The sequence below is a fragment of the Tachypleus tridentatus genome, chromosome 6 (genome assembly GCF_004210375.1).
Source record: "Tachypleus tridentatus isolate NWPU-2018 chromosome 6, ASM421037v1, whole genome shotgun sequence".
NCBI classification, from domain to species: Eukaryota; Metazoa; Arthropoda; class Merostomata; order Xiphosura; family Limulidae; genus Tachypleus; species Tachypleus tridentatus.
In genome coordinates this window covers 164,654,396-164,678,435 of record NC_134830.1, presented here as the reverse complement: position 1 = coordinate 164,678,435, position 24,040 = coordinate 164,654,396, and the positions used below count along the sequence as shown (strand labels likewise).

General features: G+C 34.8%; 1 protein-coding gene across 1 annotated transcript in view; it reads left to right on the top strand.

Moving 5' to 3' along the window:
- LOC143254351 (ephrin type-B receptor 1-B-like) overlaps positions 1-24,040 on the top strand; it is a 105,123-nt gene that overhangs the window by 69,563 nt on the left and 11,520 nt on the right. The window contains 7 exon segments of the mRNA XM_076509404.1: positions 17,737-17,892; positions 18,413-18,715; positions 19,385-19,620; positions 20,566-20,647; positions 21,868-21,979; positions 22,871-22,938; positions 23,945-23,989. Coding sequence (XP_076365519.1) covers positions 17,737-17,892; positions 18,413-18,715; positions 19,385-19,620; positions 20,566-20,647; positions 21,868-21,979; positions 22,871-22,938; positions 23,945-23,989 — 1,002 coding nt within the window.

Sequence of the window (24,040 nt, the reverse complement as noted above, 5' to 3'; positions counted from 1 at the left end):
TAGAAGTACCAGGCCTGATCTAGGTGAAGTTTACATTAAGCACAGATGACAGCTACGGTGGAAATTAAATTCAGTTGATTACGTGTGGCACATATTTTCTACCTTCTGTTCTATATCATTTCTACGCATCTGCAAAGATGCCATTGAAACAACGTGTAGTTTTACTCTGTTTTTAGTTTATGCGGGATCGTCAGCTACACAAAACTAGCTCAGCTGTTGCTCTGCCCATCATTTGTGATGGTAACAGTAGTATCTCACAGTCTAGAAATAACATAACCCCTTATGTAATGGAGAGATGAGTGTGACGAAAGTAATTGTGACAGTTATGCAAGTAATGTAAGAAACCAAGTTATACGCAGTTTTTTTTTTTTCGGAGCCCGATATTGTACTGTTGTACTCCAATTTGTCCACTAGGAGTATCGAAATCCGGTTTCTAGCGTTGTAAGTTCACGGATATACCGCTGTGCCACTGGGCTACATGTTGTATTGTGTATCAGAAATCTGTCTTCAGAGATATCATGCTTTTGAAGGACATTCATCTGCCACGGTCAGTTGACCTGTTAGGATTATGTGGTCTGACGAGCAAGGACCAAAGAATGGCGGTCCTTGTTAACGGAAATATATGAAGCTGATATTGATCATTGTAAACAACCAGTCTCTCGGAAGTCGAACTAATGGGGTTCTTAGAACAGTTAAGGAAGATAGTAAGGACGAGCTGTGTGGCCCTTACGTTACCGGACCCCACAGTTTGGTGCCTTAAAAGACATAGTAATAGCAGGGGTCCGGGCTAGCGGGTTGGAAAAATAATTCACTGTTGTAGCAGCACCTGGTAACAAAACTGCTGCTACTGACTATAAAATGTTGGAACAGGAAGGGAAACGTTTGTGCAAGGAAATTACCTGTGTTCACATACAATTTATATACCATAACCTTCATCAGCAGAGGAAGTTTGATTTCCCCGAAGTATCCATGCGCTGGTATTCGCTGACACCGAAGGGAAGATAATCGAAATTTGAGTTTGTTTGTCTACTGCTAAGATCCAGTACGACAGAATTTTGTAATGAACGAAATAATTAAACAAAAACAAGAATCTGTTAACGAGGAACAAAAACATGGCCATCGTTAAAGAAATAACAACACTGTCATTCTGAGGCACGTAATAAACACAGAAAATATTAATGACAGGAAAAACAGAATGGCACTAATGAGAAGAGAAAACGGAAATCAATCGCTAAACAGCGAAATTGGATGCTGTCTCCTAGAAACAATAAGAAAAACAGGGCATCGCGAAACAGACAGAACAATGGATAGAACACCATTATAAAGCAATAGAATTGTTACTTTTCTTTTAAAATCTGTAAGATTATATTGTTCTACGAATTGTCCGACATTTTATATATCATCCAATTACAATGTTAACGCTGGTGTCTAAAGTTTTGTCTTAATGGACACTTTTGTTTCTCAGAGTGAAATGGTTTGTGTTTTATGTTATTGCTTTAGTTTTAACATTAAAGATGGATAATAATGGACAGTTTCTTTTTTTTAATTGACGTTAAACATAAGAATGTCTCTTTTCGGGCAGGAACAATAGTGCATGTTCGAACTTCTTTTGTAGTTTATGCAATTATCAAATGGCCCAGCATGGCCAGGTGGGTTAAGGCGTGCGACTCGTAATCTTAGCGTCGCGCCAAACACGCTCGCCCTTTTATCCGTGGGGGCGTTATAAAGTGACGGTCAATCCCACTATTGGTTGGTAAAAGAGTAGCCCAAGAGTTGGCGGTGGGTGGTGATGACTAGCTGCTTTCCCTCGAATCTTACACTGCTAAATTAGGGACGGCTAGCGCATATAGCCCTCGAGTAGCTTTGCGCGAAATTAAAAAAAAACAACAACAAGCAATTATCAATGTATGGTTTTAGTCTGTCTTTTATTGTTTAACAAGCAAGTAATTTAACGTACAATTATATCAACAGATAGGATGGTTGTTTGATTTATTGTTTATGTATGAATAAACAAGATGTTTGTTTGATGTTTCATGTATCAACAAACAGGATGGTCGTTTAATTTATTGTTCATGTATCGGCAAACAAGATGGTTGTTTGATTTATTGTTCATGTATCAGCAAACAGGATGGTAGTTTGATCTATTGTTCATGTATCAGCAAATAGGATGGTTGATTGGTTTGTTGTTTATGTATTAACCAAAGGCATGGTTCTTTGGTATATAATTTATGTATCTGCAAACAGCATAGTTCTTTGAGTTATTTTTAATGTTTAAACAGGCAAAACGTTGTTTGAGTTATTATTAATGTTATCAGAATAAAAGATTTATTGCTCTGTGTCGCTCGTTCACCTTTTTTATTATTGTGAATGTTGTGTAGTTGGAAAATAAGCAAGTTTGCTTGTGAAAAATACCAGTTCTCACACCTTTAGAAAGTCTCGTACTTTGCAGCCATAAATAATGCACAAAACTGTATGAAGGCGCACCCTGGTTGTGTCATTTCGAGTTGGCTTTATTGCTACACGCTCAAATAGCAGGGTACGGAACCACGTTGTGCCAATTATGAGCCGAAAGGTAGGCAAACTTTTGTAATGTGGGTTTACTTGCTTTTTATCTGTGTTCTTACTTCTTTAGTGCTAACCTTGTGACTGCGTATAACCCAGATCAATATCACTGTCGCTCAGGTATGTTCTTTGAAAAAATGTGTTCACATATATATATATATACTTTAAGGGAATTTAAGATAAGAGAGTTGAGATTATTATTTTCATGGCAAAGTAGAGTTCTCGGGTGTTTGTTTTTGTAGCAGAAATTGGTTTGCTTTATTTGAATATTTAGCAGTGAAAGACTAGAGGAAAGAGAGCTAGTCGTCACCACCCATCGTCTACTCTTGGTCTACTCTAAGACCAGTTAGCAGTATCCGCCGCTACGAGGGCTTTATTCTGCCCTGAACTCAATAACGGATACGCTTTCAATCCTGAAGAGCCCGGCATGGCCAGGTGGTTAAGGCATTCGAGTCGTAATCCGAGGGTCACGTGTTCTAATCCTCATCACACCAAACATTTTCGCCCTTTTAGCCGTTGGGCGTTGTAATGTAACGGTCAATCCACCATTCGTTCGTAAAAGAGTAGCCCAAGAGTTAGCGGTGGGTGATGATAACTAGCTGCCTTCCCTCTAATCTTACACTGCCAAATTAGGGACAACTAGCACAGGCAGCCCTCGTGTAGCTTTGCGCGAAATTCAAAACAAACAAACAATCAATCCTGAAATGCATCAACACGTGAGACTGTGCAACGTGACGTGTACGTTGGATCATGTGATTCGCTGTCTAATCGCTAGGATTCATTCTGTTTTAAATTTAAAAAACCGTTCTTCTGTATAGCTAGAACAAAGTCACATTTGGTTATCTGCTGTGTTACCGCTGGCATAGAACCTCGGGTCTTAGATTTGTAAGTCCTTCAACTTATCGCTTCCTACCGATACACCTTAAAGAAACATGATATCCATATTATAGAGAACCTGGCGAAGGAAGAAAACACTTTATATATGTGTAATGTAAATCAAGTACGTTTACAAATTAGTTTTCGCACATTCTACTTTCATAGATCATTACGAATTTCAAACCATTTCCGTTGTGACTGAATCACAGTGTAAATTATGTTTAACTATTGAAGACTAGATATTTAGAGGAAAACGGCCAGCAATGGATATGACAAACGCAGTGTGTTTCGAACGTTATTGTTGTATACTTTTCTAGTTTCTGGTTGTTTTTTTAAGAGAACCGATAAAGAAGGTAGCTTCAAAATATATACTAGGCCTAATACTCACGACTTATGGCAAGTTTAATCAAATATATTATGCTTCGTCAGTTTTGAAAATCACTTATACCATAAAAATTGTTGTTTCACAAGTGCTTCGTATAAATAGCGTTCCGACGAATGATGTCCCAGCTCATTTCATGCAACATTTTTAGGACAGGCCAAGTGCAAGACCAAACACTTCACTACTGGAAATAAACGACCTAAAAACACCATGTTTGATAATATTCTAACCATGTACTACAAGTTAAGGTTTGTGCTTTAGCTGAACACTTCTGAAGAAGCAGTAAAGCGAAATGTTGAATGTGCAGTTGAAGAAAAATACGAAATTTGATGTGCTATTGTTGTATTAAAATACACCAAAATACACTACAAGAATTAAATACAATCTAAACGCTGTTGAAGTATACGTTTATAAAAACTACGACCGTACTCTGTTTAAGATGAAAATATTACTGAAAACTGTTTTGAAAAATAATAGATTATTTTAAAGGTTTGGTTTGTTTGTTTTGAATTTCGCGCAAAGCTACTCAAGGGCTATATGCGCTAGCCGTCCCTAATTTAGCAGAGTAAGACTAGAGGGAGGGCAGCTAGTCATCATCACCCACCGCTAACTCTTGGGCTATGCTTTTACCAACGAATAGTGGGATTGACCGTTACATTTAAACGCACCCACGGCTGAAAGACCGAACATGTTTGGTATGACGGGGATTCGATCCCGCGACCCTCAGATTACGAGTCGAACGCCTTAACCATCCGGCCATGCCGGGCCAAAAGGAGAGAAAGTTCGTTAATTTTGAATTATTTTATTATTATTATGAGCTCTCGATTTTCAGTGTGTTTTCTTGTAGCAATGCCACATCGAGTCTAACGAGGGGAATCGAACCCCTAATTTTAGTGTTGGAAATCCGTAGACTTACTTCTGTACCAGCGGGGGAACCAAAGGAGTGGGACATATAATAATATTTCGTTTTTTTTGCTGTTTTTTTTTTTTGCCATGGTCTTCTTGTAAGTTTTAAAATTTATTGGACAATTTTGGTACAATAAAACAGCTGTGTTTGTAGCAAACTCCCCTTCCCCAAAAGAAACGTGCTAAAGATGTATGACTGTTTTAATAAGTCTGTTAAATGCTGAAACCGGTGTATATATATTTGTATTAAATTACTGAATAAATAACCACGTGTATTTATGTTGAAAAGAAGGACGCCTGCCGCAGCTGTAGCAAGATATTTGAAAGAGGAAATATTTGAATTACACCACATAGAAAAAATAACAACTCTAGTCTACCCCATGCTCAACCCCCTCCTACACGTCTTTTTAGACTTATTGTGTAGTCGACTCGGATACCAATCGTTTTTTCTGCAGGAACCCTCAACTTATCACGTGACGCCAATTTGTTTGTTTATTTAAAATATTCCTGCGAAGCCACACAAGGGCTATCTACGCTAGCCCTCCCTTCTTTTGAATTGAATAAACTAGAGGGAAGGTAGCAGCTGGCCAATAACACTCATAGTCAACTGTTGACCACTCTAATTGTATAGTGGGATTTAACCGTCAGTCTTATGACGTATCCATGGATTCAAATCGCGATAAACAATCTTGCAGCAACAGGAAGTTAACCCTCGGTTCATAACCTAGCACGCTTAACCACTAAACCACCTCCAATCACTGGAATCTGCTATTTCTAGAAAGAATTCGTTTTATAAAACAGCGTTAACTTCTCTCTTTCCTACAGTTGACACATCCACAAACATATATGTAAAAACGGCTGGTGTGGGTTGAGAAAATTTTATACCAGCCAATTTTACATATATATTTTTATCTGCAAGTGGGTTTTATCGTCATCACGGAGATCCACAAACATTTTGTATCATCCTAGACGACAGGTTACATGGCGGGCTCGGCAGGTTACATAGTTAAGACGTTCGACTCGTAACCCGAGGGTCGTGGGGACGTTAAAAACGTTAGGTCAATCCCACTATTCGTTGATGACAGAGTAGCCCAAGAGGTCGCGGTGGGTGGTGATTACTAGCTGCCCTCACTCTAGTCTTACACTGCTAAATTAGGGACGGCTAGTGCAGATAGCCCTCGTGTAGCTTTACGCGAAATTCAAAAACAAAACAAACAAGGTTACTTGGCTTGAAACTTAATATACCCTGAAACATATTTTAAGTGTCTTTTTGCGGGGGTTTATTATCTGCAGTTCTAGTTACCAAGAAACATGAAAATGCCTATACTTTTATGTTGTTTATTGTTGGTTTGGTGTTTTATGGCGTAAAGCAACCAGGCTACCTGCGCCAAATGTTGTTTTCGAAACTAAGAGAATAAACTCGACCTCAGTTTCTTCCATGTACTGAGTTATAAACTAAGATTTAATGATCACAAATTAGTGAAAGCTCATCAATTTTGAATTCGTATTTTTTATAATGAGCTCTCGGTTTTCAGAGAGAGTGTGTGTGTTTTCTTATAGCAAAGCCACATCGAGTCTAACGAGGGGACTCGCTCCTCTGATTTTAGCGTTGAAAATCCGTAGACGTACCTCTGTACCAGCGGGGAACCGGTTTTCAGAGAAAACTAATAATCGATATAATCATATTCAATCCATCATTTATTATGATCGACTGTTTGTCTGTTGTACAGCAAAGCCATTTTGTGCTATGTGCTGTGTTCACCACGGAGAAATGAGCCCCGGATTTTAGCGTTGTAAGTTCGTAAACTTACCGCTGTGTTACAGGGCGAGATTATGGTGGACTTGCCTTTTTGTGTGGAAAAAATATATTTAGTATTTTCAACCTGATAAGCACCTTATGTGGCACATGGGGCAAGCGGTCAGGTCAGGAACTCCAAGGGTTAGGATGTTCATCCCTAATTTAAAAACTGCTAAGCAGAAAGAGGGCAACTAGTCAACTGTACCCGCCGCCTATATGACCATTCGAGCATCAGAGTTGACTAAAAGTGCAGGGTTGTGTTCAGTGGCATCTCGTTGCTCGTACCTCAGATCTTCTTACTAAACACACAGCCCAGAACACTAACAAGCCCACAACGGATCTTTTATTATTATTATTCTAATACAAATTAAATACATATTAAAAGGTCTAACCTTTCTGGAGAGCTGAGAACCAAAAACTTAGAGAAATCATTTCCACCAGCTCACATATAATGATGCGTGTAGGCCAACGTCTTGATATCTGATACTTTACGCAACGTTTCATGCTTTAACTAAAGGGTGTTTGATTCTAAAGTAAGATACGCCGAACCCTGAAGATGACTACACTAATGAAGCCATATGTATGCTAAGAAGCTGGTAGGGCGGCGACACTTGACGGTGGAAAGTGACTGTTGTCACCACCTGGTGTGTCAAGGAATGATGTGTGGAACTCGCACAGCCACAAATACTGACTACATCCGTAAATTAATGTAGACTACTATAAATTAGCGGATAAATTACAAAGTCGTTAATTTTTATACAAATGCATCTCAAATTTATAAAACTTAGGGATATTCTTTAACTTCTGTATCTATGTTGCTTATGCAATCATCCGTACTTGTTCATGTGGAGTCCTACATTGTTTGTTAATTTAAGCTGTCTATTATATTAAACGCTGCTTGATGACATGTACTCTTAGATAAACGATCGACTTTACTTGGCCTGGCATGGCCAGGTATGTTAAGGTATTTGACCCGTAAGCCAAGGATTACGGTTCGAATCCCCGTTGCACCAAACATGCTCGCCCTTTTAGCCGTGGGGACGTTATAATGTGACGGTCAATCCAACTATTCGTTGGTAAAAGAGTAGCCCAAGAGTTGGCGGTGGGTGGTGATGACTAGCTGCCTTCCCTCTAATCTTACACTGCTAAATTAGGAACGGCTAGCGCAGATAGCCCTTGTGTAGCTTTGCGCGAAATTCAAAAAACAAACGGCTTTACTTGTCTTAATCTGAATACTTAGAATATACGAATAAACTTACCGAAGCATATTTTGTATAATAAACTGTAAAGTCACTAGAGTAAATCTGTATAACTTTCAAACTTACGGGAAAAAGATTTTGTATGGTAACCTACAGTTTCACGGGACTAAGTTTTGTATAATAACCTGAAAACGTGTGGCAGTCAATTTTACTTCTCACTGAATGTACATGAACAACATTCGAAAACACAAGAGGTTGTTTGACAATTCAGTTCAACTTATTTACTGTACAAGAACTACTAGGAAGGTGGTTCAGGTTAGATAGTTACTTACGAACCCTGCCCGAAGATTCTGGCTTAAGCTTCAAATGTATCGTTTTCTTTCATCAGCTTATGGTTATACTATAAGCGAATAAAGGCTAGTCCACACAAACATATAATTCACATTTTGTCACCTAATGTGAGGAGTTTAATACATTTTGTATTGTTTCTTTTGTTTTTGAATGTCGCACAAAACAACACGAGGGCTATCTGCGCTAGTCTTTCCTAATTTAGCAGTGTAAAACTAGAGGGAAGGCAGCTAGTCATTACCACCCACCGCCAACTTTTTGACTACTCTTTTACCAACGAATAGTGGGATTGTCTGTAACATTATAACGCCCCCACAGCTGAAAGGGATGACCACGTTTGATGTGACGGGGATTCGAACCCGCGACCCTCAGATTACGAGTCGAATGCCTTAACCACCTGGCCATGCCGAACTATATTTTTTATTACATTTAAAAAAAATGACATTATTAGCCTGTTAAGCAAATATAAGATTGTAATGATGGTTGGCTGATTGACTGTTTGGAGTCAAGCACCAAGCTGCACAATGAGCTATTTGTGCTCTGTTCACCATGGGTATCGAAATCCGGTTTTTAGCGATGTGAGCCCGCTGTGCCATTTGAGGACATGCAATGGGAATTCATTGGTAACCACTTTAAAAATCGGGGCTCGATACCTACGGTGGGAGTAAAACAGATAGCCCGCTGTGTAACAACAAACGTCATTTGTTGAAAGTAAGTTTTATTCAAAATATTAATTATAGCGTTTAATGTATATATATTTTTTTACATTTCCGAAAACTATTTTAACACGGAATCTGTTAAGCCTTCCGAAAATCATGAAAATTAGACATTGCTTATGAAGAATTTAATGGTTAGTTCTAATCTATGTGGTTAACTTACTGTGATCATAAGTTATTGATAATTGCACCGCATTAAGTTATTAAATAATTGTTTTATGAACAAGTAAATAAAACTAAAATCGTTCTTACATGTTATATAAAACAGAGATTCATGGCCGAAAAAGAATCAACATTTATAGTTCCAATAGTAAGCATTGATAACATTAAAGTGCTAATTAGCTCTTTAACTCTGTCCACTGTCCCTTATCTGCACCCACAATTCAGATGGGCACTGTATTAATCGCTACTAGTAAGTGTTAAAAAGGTTTTTCTTTCACTTAAACCAATCCGAATGCACCATTTGTTGTGTTGGATTTGTTTACGGTTGTTGTTGTTCTGAATTAAGCACAAAGCTACTCAATGGGCTATCTGTGCTCTGCCCACCACGGGTATCGAAACCCGATATTTAGCGGTGTAAGCCCGCAGAATTTGTTTAAGACTACATTTTGTATAAAACAATACAACGTTTACATAATTAAATATTTTCCCAACATTGAATTTTAACTTGTACAAACAATTGTGTGAATATTCCCGTAAAGTAAGGTTAGTTTGATTTCTTATAAAAGTTAGGCTTGTACAAACAGTCTTCAGCTTTCACTTTCATTGAAATGTGTGTATGTGTACAGAGTTGTATGCTTGTTTCGTAATACTGCGCAAAGCTACACACAAGGAGTAACTGCATATAGCTGCCTCTATTTTGAACTGATAGACTTCAGAGAAGACAGTCAACTAGATAACACTTCTTGGGTGCCTATTGTCTGGCTTACAGCGTACCCATAACCCCATAGGGCAAAGCGCATTTCTGTGATATCAGGTTGCAAACTATAACCCTTAGATTTGCAATGTGGGCACTACCCGCATTCCCTATATGTAAGGAACTCAAAAATAATTGATTGATTATTAGGCCTATATAACTGCACTGTCAAACTCAAAGGTATCATAGGTTTATTATTAGGCCTATATAACTGCACTGTCAAACTCAAACGTATGATAAGTTTATTATTAGGCCTATTTACCTGCACTGTCAAACGTATGATAAGTTTATTATTAGGCCTATTTACCTGTACTGTCAAACTCAAACGTATGATAAGTTTATTATTAGGCTTATATAACTGCACTGTCAAACTCAGAGGTATGATAAGTTTATTATTAGGCCTATTTACCTGCACTGTCAAACTCAAACGTATGATAAGTTTATTATTAGGCCTATTTACCTGTACTGTCAAACTCAAACGTATGATAAGTTTATTATTAGGCTTATATAATGTCAAACTCAGAGGTATGATAAGTTTATTATTAGGCCTATTTACCTGTACTGTCAAACTCAAACGTATGATAAGTTTATTAGTAGGCCTATTTACCTGCACTGTCAAACTCAAACGTATGATAAGTTTATTATTAGGCCTATTTACCTGTACTGTCAAACTCAAACGTATGATAAGTTTATTATTAGGCTTATATAACTGCACTGTCAAACTCAGAGGTATGATAAGTTTATTATTAGGCCTATTTACCTGCACTGTCAAACTCAAACGTATGATAAGTTTATTATTAGGGCTATTTAACTGCACCGTCAATCTCAGACGTATGTTAAATTTATTATTTGGCATATATAACTGCACTGTCAAACTCAGAGGTATGATAAGTTTATTATTAGGCCTATTTACCTGCACTGTCAAACTCAAACGTATGATAAGTTTATTATTAGGCCTATATAACTGCACTGTCAATCTCAGACGTATGTTAAGTTTATTATTAGGCCTATATAACTGCACTGTCAATCTCAGACGTATGTTAAGTTTATTATAAGGCCTATTTAACTGCACTATCAATCTCAGACGTATAAGTTTATTATTAGGCCTATATGACTGCATTGTCAAACTCAGAAGTATGATAGGTTTATTATTAGGCCAATTTAACTGCAATGTCAATCTCAGACGTATGTTAAGTTTATTATTAGGCCTATTTAGCTGCACTGTCAATCTCAAGACGTATGATAAGTTTATTATTAGGCCTATATAACTGCACTGTCAAACTCAGAGGTATGATAAGTGTTTTGATCTAAGATCAATTTTGAGACCTTAACACTCCTACGAAAAGTGGGGCCTAATAGGCCCCAGATCAACTTGAAAGGTTATTAATATTAGGCTAATAATTTTGTATTTAAATGAAATTGCCATTTAAATCCATTAATGAATGGATTAACGAGATTCCCACTGTCCCTATCTACTATCTAGCGAAACCACAGCCAGGGGAACGGGCTTGGAGAAATCAGGACTAGAAACGTCTTTTCGTAGGAGTGTTAATCACTGTATCAATATCGCAAATCTATAATAGGAAAAACGGTAATGAATAAAATATTGTTGAACGCGACGTTTGTATTATTTCTTATATAAATCGTTTAGTTACTCAATAAAATGGTAAAAATGCACCTGTTTAACGTTTTCGGTAAACTTTAACAGTCCAAAGACGAAGCCAAGGCGATGAATAAACCGGTTTTACACAGGTTGTGTCTATGGGCGGTCCCCGTCAACGATTTACATGCGTGCCATTTTTCCGCTGAAACGCGGACTTCCGCGGTTTTCAAACGGCCAACGATCACCCACGAGATTCGTGTAAATTCGAGGAGAAAATATGAGCGATTTGGGGGCCGGGTAGGTGGTTTTTGAGGAGAAATCGTATTTTTTCAATGTTTATTGCAGAAAAAAAAAATCTGACCGCCATCTTGGAGGCAGTCTCGTTTCGTCTCGTTGCAGGTCTCGTGGTCTGGTATCGTGTGCATACCAGACGATAAAATATTCTCTACGCTCCAAAGAAACAACAGCGATTGAAATGTTTAAAAGGAAAGATGTTCATTTTGATCCTGTAGACAAGAGAATGTGTAAGGACATCAGATCAGCAGCTTCAAAGTATACCTCAAAGCTGAGGGAGAATCAGAAGAAAAGGGCAGAAAGGCTTGAGGCCTATGGTTCTGTGAAATCTGGCCCAGCCACCTTGGCTAAAGAAAAAGTCCAGAAAGCCGCAGAGGCACAGAGAGCTGCCCATTCAGAGAAGGAGAGAAAAAAAGCTCGGAAGAGAGCACTGGAAACCCTTGTCTCGAAAAAGAGGAAAGTAGCCAAGATTGATTAAAGGAAATTAAGTGATTTGAAATTTGACTGTAATTTATGCAGCAGAGCAGAAGTTGATATCAGTGACTGAAAAACATTTTATTATTATCTGCAGCATACAGTGCCAGTGGTTTATTTTAAAACATATCATTAATTTTATTTTGAAGCAATGTCAAAGCTTTCCTTCATTTGCTGTTTCAGTTTGTATTGTGAAAGAATGAAAAATATACTGATATTGAGGTACCAGTAATTTACTGACAAGATTGTATAGATGAACAAGTTTTACTGTAGGTAGTCATGTAGAGTAATTTTAAGTAATTTGAAATTTTAATGGAATACATGCAGCAGAGCAGTAGTTGTTGATGTCAGTGACTGTACAAAATTTAATTTCTGAGGCATATCACTGATATCAGTAGTTTAATATTGAACCATATCAGTAGTTGAATTTTTAAGCAATGTCATAGCTTTCCTTCATATGCTGTTTTAGTTTGTATTGTCAATTTGTGAAAGAATGGAAAATTCACTGACATTAAGGTACCAGTAGTATAATGACAAGATTGCACAGATGAACAATTTGAACTGTAGGTAGTCATGATTAGTCAAAAGAGTAATTTTATGTGATTTGAAAATTCTATGGAATATATGCAGCAGAGAAGTAGTTATTGGCAATGACTGTAAAACATTTAATTGGCAGCATAGAAGTAGTTGATGATGATGATGTTATTGATGACAAAAAGGACAATAATGAAATGATTTGTATTTGAAATATTTACTGAGTTATTTTGGCTTTATTAACTCATATTACTAATATATTTTGGTTTAGAAAAAAATTAAACTGAATAAATAGCAAATAAACAAACTTAAATTTCATTTATTTACTTTTTATTTTATTTGTTAATTTTAGATATTTTTAATATATCTTCTAAAAAATGAATGCAAATTAAAAGAATAAATCAATCTGCTAAAAACTGTAAATGAAAGTTATAGTTTTTATTAGTTTGATTTAGTCTTTTAATTTCCTTTTGTTATTTTATATGATATATATTGTGTACTTTTCCAACATTGCAATGTCAAAAAACATAAAGAAATTATGTCCCAGATTGCACCAAATAGCATCCATTTTTTTAAAATTTCCCGGGCCTGGCAATTAGTCAGGCGCGGCGCAGCCGCGCCGTGGCGCCTCTAGCGCCAGGCTATATACCTTTTCCTCTTTTTTTCATAAAATGTCATTGGCATGCCTGGATTTAGTAGCCCGAGCGAAGTTCCAACGTAAATAGCCCTATAACATCAAACAACATTTATTTATTCGCTTCTCGCACGTTACTGTGATATCATGGAAATTTCAATTAGAACGTCTCTAACACCCACTCTCACGCTTACTAATGACAGACTTTATATAATACTTGAGCAACACTTAATATTTCATAGTATCGCCTGTCTTAACGGGTTCAGAATATGCTTCTGTATCATTCTAGTAGGAAAGTTAAAATTCAGTCAAGTTCAGAATATGCTTTATGTATCATTCTAGTAGTAAAGTTAAAATTCAATACGGGTTCAGAATATGCTTCTGTATCAGAACAAATGCGTACATGTAATATAGTAAAAAATACAGCTATATTCTGCTCGTTTATTGTTTTTTTTTCTATCCTGAAATAGGTGATATTTTTCTTACCAAGTCGTTAAATATAATAACCAAAATGTTTGTTGTTACAAATAATAGGTGTTCTTTAATCAAACTAACATCCAGGGGTTCTGTTTCACTTAAGCCTAAGTGTAATGTCATTACACGTCAAGAGTTAAACAAATACAGTCTAAAACTTGGTTTCTAACGTAAAGGAATATGACAAATTACCATTATCGAAGAGTATGTGCGTGCACCTTGAATAAAGAAAGATATCTTAGTACGAGTAAGCGTGTTCACGTAAAACGATGACCTATCTTTACGTCCTATAACTAAATCCCTACTAAAATGTTCTTTTGCTTGTTTTTGAATTTTGCGCAAAGCTGCATGAGGGCTATTTGCGCTAGCCGTCCCTAATTTAGCAGTGTAAGACTAGAGGGAAAGCAGATAGTCACGAACACCCACCGCCAACTCTTGGACTACTCTTTTACCAACGAATAATATGAATTATCGTAACATTATAACGTCACCACGGGTGAAAGGGCCAGCATATTTGGTATGATGGGGATTTGAATCCGCGATCCTCATATTTCGAGCCCCCTAACCACCTGGCCATGCCAGACCTTATTGAAGTGAAGTGGAAAGTTTTTTTTTGTTTTTTTCACATGCACCAGATGGTTATTAAGCAACAGAACTTCGTTTTTCAAACATTAAAATGAAAAACATAATTAGCGTTTGTTTAGTTGAATTTCGTACAAAGTTACTTGGGGGCTATTTACACTAGCCGTCTTTAATATTGAAGTGAGAGACAAGAGGGAAGACTACTAAGTAACACCACCCACTATCAACTCTTTGGTTACTCTTTATTAACAAATATGTGGGATTGCCGAACATCTTAACACTACTACGGTTGAAAGGGCGAGCATGTTTGGCGCGACGGGGTCTTACTGCTTACTTGCAATTAAGCACAAAAATACACAAGGGGCTATCTGTGCTCTGCCCACCAGCCACGTCAGACTATCTGCTAAGTCCACTGAGGGGAATCGAACCCCTGATTTTACCGTTGTAAGTCCGTAAACTTATTGCTGGACCAGCGGGGGACCAGCAGTGTAAGTCCGTAGACATACCATTGTGCCACTAGAGGGCGTCGAGCGTCCTAACGGCTGGCCCATGCCAGAAATGAAGCATAGTTATTGGTCTTTATTTGAATATTTTGCCGTTTGGATCCTCTTTCCACATTCGTTCTTATTCCGTTTTAAAATTTCATGTGTAACGATAACGAATTTATGTATTTATTTTAATATCAATGTTTGTTTCAGTTAAATATATATTTAGAAATCCGTGTAACTTATAGTGTTAAAAGCCCCGCCTGTTCTCTAAATTTGTAGAAGATTCTCGAGTGTAAGAATCAACAATGTACTTTATTACATGTGTAAGTAAAATATTGTTGCCAACAGAACTTTCAAGAACCTCGCCTAAAGTGTATAAATCGAAGCGCCAAGAAACAGTTTATATAATATTGTTGTTGGTTTGCTACAGTCAGTATAATATAAACCTTGGAAGTTATAACTGTAATTGTTTATTAATCGAAAACTATAGATATACAGGAAGGTTTATAGATTTTGAACACTATAAACTGTTTAACTTTAGTGAATTAACTTCGGACGTTAGTATTTCTACGAGGATATTAAATATTTTCGTCGGCGAAATCGCTTGTATGAAGAAGCTAGCAAGCTAGCTTCCCGTCAGGTGAAGTATACCTGTGTATCACATGGAATTAATTCGCTCGTAGTGAATCGTCGATAAAATAGTAAGTTTCAGACCAGGTGGAAGACTTACTGTTGTCTGTAAGTTTGTAAAACGTTTGCATATAAATCATTACTGCTAATAACTATTTCTAATAACCGTTATTATAAATTATATTATTGTTTGTATATTGAAATATATCTGTGTTAAAAAAAACTGTGTGTACTTAGCTTGTTGGCAAATATAATAAATTTATACATATCGAACTTCAGTTCAATTCAATTTTAAATTAAAATTTCATAAAATCGAGCTTCTTGAACTTACCACGTTACCAGCGAAAAGAACATTCGTCTGGTTAGTTTGCATCATTTACTGTCACATTGTACATGGTACTACAAACTTAGAAAACTAGTGAGGAAGGGGAACACAGACAACAGAATATTTCCATATCTTTATAAAACTTATTGTGTGTATATGTGTGTATATATACACACACACGAAAATGTAGCTGAGGGAATTATTTATGTATATAAATCAAACTAAGTGGAGCTAATTACATCTGTTTTTATACATATAAATACATATATATATATATATCAGACTTAAGTGAACTAATTATATATGTTTGTATACATATAAATATATATATCAGACTTAAGTGTACTAATTATATATGTATATAAATTAAACAAAATTGAGCTAACTACGTGTGTTTGTATACACACACACACATATATATATATCAAACTTAAGTAAGTTAATTATATATATATGTATATACCAAACTTAGTTGAGCTAACTATACGTGTCTGTATGCATATAGTCGAGTACGACAGTTTCAAACTCAAGTCCAACCAACACTCAATATAACATCAGAGGTTTTACACTTGCAAACGAATATCTAACAACGTGTAGTTAACGAGTTTTATTTCGATATTTGAGGTATAACTACTTTGACTAAAGTATATAAACAGTTACGTTTATAATACTTATATTAGAATTCTAGCTATAGTGTCTCAGTTTTATGATGTTACTACTTCCTTACCTGAAAAAAAAATCCCGCGTTCACATAATAGGCATTCAAAACGTTGCTCCAAGACACTAAAATAATTTTGCTACTCAAAAGTGTTTCTTTTGAAACAAAGAAAGAAATTCATTGAAAGGTTTAAAATATTGGTTTAAGTTTTAATTATACGACTGATATATTTATACATCAACACTTATTTGAAAGAGAATAGTTAAGCTCGTAAAAAAGTCTAAGTCTAGTCTATCGCTTTACGAGAGCCTAAAGCAACAAATTGAATGTTGCCTCGTTGTCTTATATCGCCTCCTAGTTTACCATATGTAAATCAAATCAAATAAGACTTTCGGGGCTTAAAAGATCATTTACTCCATACTTGAAATGTGTTACGTAAAGTTGATATTTCTTAAATCTGATGTATAAATTAAATCGTCCATTTCAAACGTTTTCTTAAGAAACTATGCTGGCTTTAATTAGTACATTTCTTACATTATTCAGAAAATTCATAATAATAAAAATTGTGTGATACTGATATGTTAAACAAGATCATAACGAGCATAGTTAATTAGATCGTGTTAACAGTTTTAAACCTATTTTAAAAAGAAACAAATCATACCATTGTCGTAGCCAGACTAATCGACCATTGGAAGGGACTTAATAAAATTTATGGGGTTTAATTTTGATAAAAGGCTTGTTATATTTTAAATCATTTAGAGACATTAGCACTTTTCGCATTTCACATCTGACCATTAAATCATGCTAATAAGTGTGCATAGTTACAAAATTTAATTAGAATTAATAATCTTACTGTCTCCAATTTTTACATTTTCCTTCTGATTTTTCCAAAATTATTCGGTAACACTCCTTTAATGAATGAAGTAAAAGGAAAAATATAAATTTATTTTTCCAGTTGACACTCTTAGTTAGAGTCAAAATTTACAACTTTATAACTAAAAAATATCAAAGGAAGCTGCAATGGTCATGCTTATTATTACATCTAATTGGTTATTTTTAAATTGATTTATCGAAAAGTGGAAGTATCGTAAGTTAAAGTTCCATTTCTTGACCCGTAGGAGGTTTTCTTTGACTGATGTGTTTTCAATGTGTACTAGTACAAATTAACAAAATTCACTTTAGTGTTTACCAAGTGAAATTTGGTTAATGTGATGATGTAAATATTTGTTTCTTTTTAATAACATATACAAAACACTATTTACAATAATCGTTATGCACTTCAAATAAGTACTTTTTTTAATCAGGAAGAATTTGACTAATTCTTTGTTTTATTTTAGCCTGTCGTATTGGTACCTATAAAACTTCAATTGGAGACGGCCGCTGTGTTACGTGTCCCCTGCATAGTGCTGCTCTCTACAAGGGTTCAATCGAATGTAAGTGTAATGATGGGTATTACCGAGCTCCAACAGATGTGAAAGATGCACCATGTTCTCGTAAGTAAACATGTTATAATATTTTTATCTGGTTTAGTCAGAATAGAAAAGGTTTAAGATAACACGTACGTTTAGGTAGTCACTCTGACAATAACAAACGTGTTATGATTGGATAATTAGTTAGCATTTTTATAGTTTTAGCAGGCCAGAAGTAGATAATTATCCATATTTCTAAATTGTGATTACAAATAAAAATTGATTTTGTACTGTTGGTTCAGCAGTAATTAATAACAAAAGCGTTTTGTTTTCACTTTTATTAGTATTATAGTACTACTATAGTTGTATTAAAACTTTCGTAAACTAAGACTTGTAAGTTATATCCATTTTTTATTCTATATGTTTTTCCTACTGTATTATATAATTTTGAAAAGTTTTATCAAATTGTTAGATTATCTATTACAGAATTACAGTTTGTAAGATGACATTACGTCAATAATCCCTAATAAACAAATCGTGTTGAAAAATTGGAAAATTTAATTATTTACGATTTAGACGTAACATGAATCCTTTATTTGTCCAGAACCCCCGTCAGTTCCCCAGAATCTGTCTGTAAACTTTGTTGACCAATCAACAGTCATCCTGGGTTGGCAGCCTCCTAGAACATCAGGAGGTAGGACTGACATTTCTTATAGGGTGGTATGTGAATCGTGTGGAAATGCTGTAAATTATGTACCCTCCGATAGGGGTTTCAATGAAACCAAAATCACCATATCTGGCCTCAACCCTGCTACAACCTATCGGTTTCAAGTATATGCAGAGAATGGAGTTTCTAGCTTTAGAAAAGGACAGTTTGTAGAAAAAACCGTAACAACAGCTACATCAAGTAAGACATATCGTGTATACGTACATTTTATGTATGTTGTTTCATAAATGACAAATTGTTTAATTTTATGTTCCAAACTGTTGTAACTTCCAGAAGAAGAATTCTTAAATGTTTAATTTTTTTTTATATCTAACATGACGGCTATTGTCTGTCCTCTAACTTCAGTTCTGACAAACAAATTGTTAATTTAGTACTTTAAACAGCAAGAGCCAGTTCTGTGTGACATAACAATGTATTAATACAATATACAACATTAAACATTTATATAACAACATTAACTACATTTGGATTTGTTAATACGATAAATACTAATGGAATATACGTTTACAACAAGTTTTGTTTAGCAAAATAGCATTTTTAAATAGTATGCACCTCGCTCAACAATTTTCTATTTGTTTTCAAGATAATTATTATTAACTCTGATTCTGATCAAAGCAAGCTACCAACAGAGATCAGAATTGACAGGTGACTCAGTAATAAATATAGTTAATTTTGATATGGTTTCCTTACTTAAGTGCAACAGTATTTGCTTTAGGTGGAATACCCTGTGATAATCTACAGTTGGTTTGTAATGGATGTCATGCAGACATATAGTTATCTAACTGTTTCGTACATACTTTGACACTTCCACATAAATCACATTAATTCTTGTTTCACTTCTGTACACAGCTTACCACATCTCTATGAAGGTATCCTTTATGGTGAACAATGTCAGAGTTTTGACTGTCAAGAGTACAGTGATTGTCCTGGCCTGGGACCCTCCAGAAGATCCATATGTTCAAACTCAGTTGTACGAAGTCCGCTACTTCCGACGTGGAGAGGAGAGTAACATGTCCAGCATGTTAACAAAAACTCCGAAATTGTCAGTATCTGGGTTGACTCCCAAGACTGAATATGGGTTTCAGGTGTGTGGTGTCACTTTCACACTAGGTAGCAATGAGACTGTGGATGTTATAACAGGAATGTTTCAACTAGAAATTTCTGCAGTTGAAATGCTGAGGATAAAGGATCCTGTTGTAGCACACTCAGTCTTATTGTTACCTTAGTACCAATTTGCCAACATGAACAGTATTCACCTGTGCGATTGTCAGCTTTCTCTTTAATTTCTATATTCATATGAAGTAAGTGTGTTATTAGTTTTGTTGAACCAATTCTCAATGGCAGGATAATGTTTAGGCCTGATATCAGCTGGTTTAATTGCAAAGATGAAATGACATCTTGTCTTTCTCTCCAACAGAATCTTGGGCAGTATATATTTAAGTGAGATGATCCTAACATCGTTTAAAAACTCCTCAAAAGAACAAATAGCGACAGCTTCTCCTAGTCTAACTTAAAGGGCTAAAATTACATCACATTTGTGAAGGAGAAGGGCTCACAAATGTTTTCCAGGCATTTTTGTTGATAATGTTGAAAAATATTGTGAAATAAATTTGTATTAAGAGTTTACTTTTTAGGTGAGTAAAATGACCAAAGAAATTACAAAAAAAAATACATTTACTTACTGTTTGGAAGAAGTCTTATCCCATTCAAAATGAGACCATAGAAAAATAAAAATAAAATAATGAAACAAAATGCAAACACTTTACAGTACTTCTAAAAAATTTCTGTTACAATTATATTTATGCTAAAAATTAAGTCTAGCAAATGCTTTTAAATTATTTTTTTTCTTGTATTTTTCTAAGATGTAATGAGGATAGAAGAGAGTATGCATACCTTATTTTCTTAAATTTTCTACTCTATATTTTGACTTTCACCAGAAATTTATTTGAGTTTTAATAAACCCTTGTATTCTATTTCTAGTTTCTAATGTTCTCTCGAATCAAGTTTTAAACAGAAACTTATTTTTATAGGTCAGAGCAAAAACAAGTCTTGGCTGGGGAGAGTACAGTAACATTGTGTATATGACCACTGGCCAAGTAGTGGACAGTACAGGTAAGTAAATTGTACAGAAACAGGTTATTGTAATGTTTAGTTAGAGTTTACTGCATCACAGATCATTCAATCAGCTGAAAGCTGTGGTATTTGTGTGAATCCATTTGGTTATGTATAAGTACTGACAGACATATTTCAGTGTTAGTGTGTTGTTTTCAGAACTAAGTAAAGGGTTTTATAGTAACTAGAACCATAAGCAGGAAGACTTGATTTTGACTAGGGGGGGGGGGCAAGACATTTTGTCCAAAAGTATAAAATCAAACTGAAATTCACACTCTGTAAGTTTTTGGAAGTCTCTTGAAAGAAATGGTTCCAATGACTTTTATGCAGAACCATGTGGCACTAAAGGGTTAAAAAGGTGTAACTGAAAATGTCACATGTGGGTAATATATTTCCTGAAAAGGCATAATCAAATTTATTGATGTGTACTGAGCTCTTGCTATTGTTTTTACACAATGCTATATTTTCAGAGAAACAAAACAGGAAAGGTGTTTGCAATGTCTTCTAAAAGACATTCTGATTTTGTAAGAGAATGTTTGTCTTTTGCCACAAGTTCATTGGAAAAAAATTAAACAGTTGTCACTTATATAATGTGTATAATAAAGCTTAATAAATGGAAAATAAACATTGTTGAACTTTTATTGTGGTATTTATTGTGCAATTTCACTGCACAACAAAGTTTTTGCTTCTTGAACACTGTTGGGTGGTTCCTTATAGATTTTTGGCTGTTGATCACGAAAATCACATCCAAATTTGACCATCACGTACCGTTTCATCGAAATCTTCAGTTTCACCAGGACGTTGCTACAATGTAAAAATGATATCAGGGCAACTGGAATCCGTCAATGCTTGCTGACTACTGTTGGACACTGCAATGTGATGCACTGGACATTGAACACAAACAAAAATCGAGAGCAAAACACTTTTAATTATGTTGAACTTAATAGCGTATTAGAAACATAAACGCAATTAAATACGTTATTGACAGTAAACAGTCTATTTCTCAGAGTTCCTACATGATGAAGCAAAACCAAAACTATATTTGTGCATACCCACCAGGTACCTGTCACAATCAGCAAAACTTTTCAGGAAGCAAAACTTTTCATAAAATTTGTTGTGCAGTGTTATTTTAAAAAACGTTGACTGCTTAGGTCACATTTTAATTGCTTAAGAAAAGCTTGCAGGAATATTTTTTGACTGTTATTTTTCAAAATGTTTAGCATATGTGGAAGAAGAAGATAAAATTCAGGTTCGAGTCATCGCGGGAGCAACAGTTGCCGTGGTTGTCTTGGTGGTGGTAATAGTTGTTATGATTGTACTGTACATTAGAAGGTAAATTTATACTTATTGGTGGTCATGTTTGTGTGTACATTAAAAGTTATCTATTATAACAATACTCCATTTGTGTCTGTTCTGACAATTAGTGCATACCTTACTTATTAAATGCATGTGTCTGCACCACGTTCCGATGGATTAAATGGTGGATGTAAATATACTTTTGTAGACATTTATAAACAACATATTGAATGTTAATAGAGTAACATTATAAGTTTATTTATCATAATATTAAGGACAGTAAAGTTTGTCCCTGAGGAAATTTAAGCAAAAAAAAAAACGTACAACTAAGTGCTGATTTATCTCCTTATCAGATATGGTTCACACTTAATAAATGCTTAACTTAAAAGAAGTGAATTTATAGATTTCAGTGTCTGCAATCAGAATTTTCTTGTATTATTCTAGAAATTCTGTATTTAAAGAAGCACTGTTGCATTAAACATGTTAATTTGAAAACAAATGTTTTGTGGGCCTCTACTAATAGTACATGTTATCTTGATCATGTTACTATTGAATGTTACCTTTATCATATTTTCATTCTGAGAGAAATTTCAAATTAGCAATAGACATAATTAATTCAATGCTGTCAATTTTTAAGAGGTCTATAAACCTAAATATTTTTAAAGATCTGTCCTGAAACTCACCTTTTCCTTATTTCTAAAATATAAAACATCTTGCAAATGGAAAGGATTTATAATACTTGTTTCACAGTTATTGTGTATGAAAATAATAAATAGTTTCCTTCCTTAATTGTTTTATTTCTTCATTTTTTTAACACAAAAAAACATTTTAAATTTTTAATTTGGATTTCAAAATAAAATTGGTATGTGATGACTGTAGATAATCATGCTACTGAGTGTAATTTGTTAATTCACTGATTGTTTCTAGAAGTTCTGATGACTGTAACAAAAAGCAGCCAAGCGATTGTGATACTCTGGAATATCACAGTGGGGAAGGTAAGAAATGTAAGTTATTTGGGCTTTTTTTTTCCTCTCCCTCACAGTTTTATTCTAGAAATTCAATATTACATTAAGCCTAATAAGTAGTAAATTACTTTGCAACATCAAATTTAACAAGTAGAAGATTACCATGTAACACTGAGATTATTTTCAGTTCTGTCATTAATATTAACAGTAAAAACTACTTTGAAACACCTTTTAAAGTTAATACCAGGTTAAGGTTGAGAAATGACACAGAAAGCAACTGCCAAAACTTAAAACCAATAAAGCAATGTTCTCTAAATAAACAAACCAGTTGAATATTTTCATTGCTTGTAAATTGGATTTGACTTAAACAAGTTGATTTTTTTTTTGAAGTTAATTTTGACTTAGCTTTGACGACACTATCAAACATATCTTTACGAGATTTTATTATAACAAAGATAAAATTCAAAATGTATACAAAATGGAAATATTTTTGAAAGTTTTATCTGGTTTGGACATATTGTTTTTGTGACGTTCAGTTACCATGGTAAATTGACAGGTGAAGGTTTGTTCTTATGCAAGTGTATTTTTCACAAACTGTTATTGTTGTATTAAAGTTCTTTGATTTAAAATTAAATGTAAAAATTAGGAACATGTTAATAGTTTTCTTATGACAAGTCAAGGGTTTTCTAAATTTGTCTTACTGGCACAAATTAAATCCAGTTATAATATTACAATCTAATGATTAAAGAACGTTGGAACCAAATTTTTATCGTCTTCATCACACGAAACTACATTTCTTTAATCCAAATATGATAACATTTTTTTAAACCGAAGTCCATAAAACTAAGTTGAATCACAACATTTAAACTAAATTTGACTAATAATCAAAATTATTTAACTCAAAGTTCATAAGTTCAGATTTTGTAATAAAATATAAGATCACCTGAGTTGCATGTAAAGGTGCTATTCTTGAGCTGTTTTAATCCAAAGCTTTGCCTGTTAATGGCTTCTGATAGAATCTGCTTTACTTTGACAGTGGTTCCTGGCTTGGAACATCCTCCAATTGTTCCTACTGCTGGCAGTAAGTATATAACCCTTCTAGCTCTTCCCTTCTCTTACATGGCTTACGTCT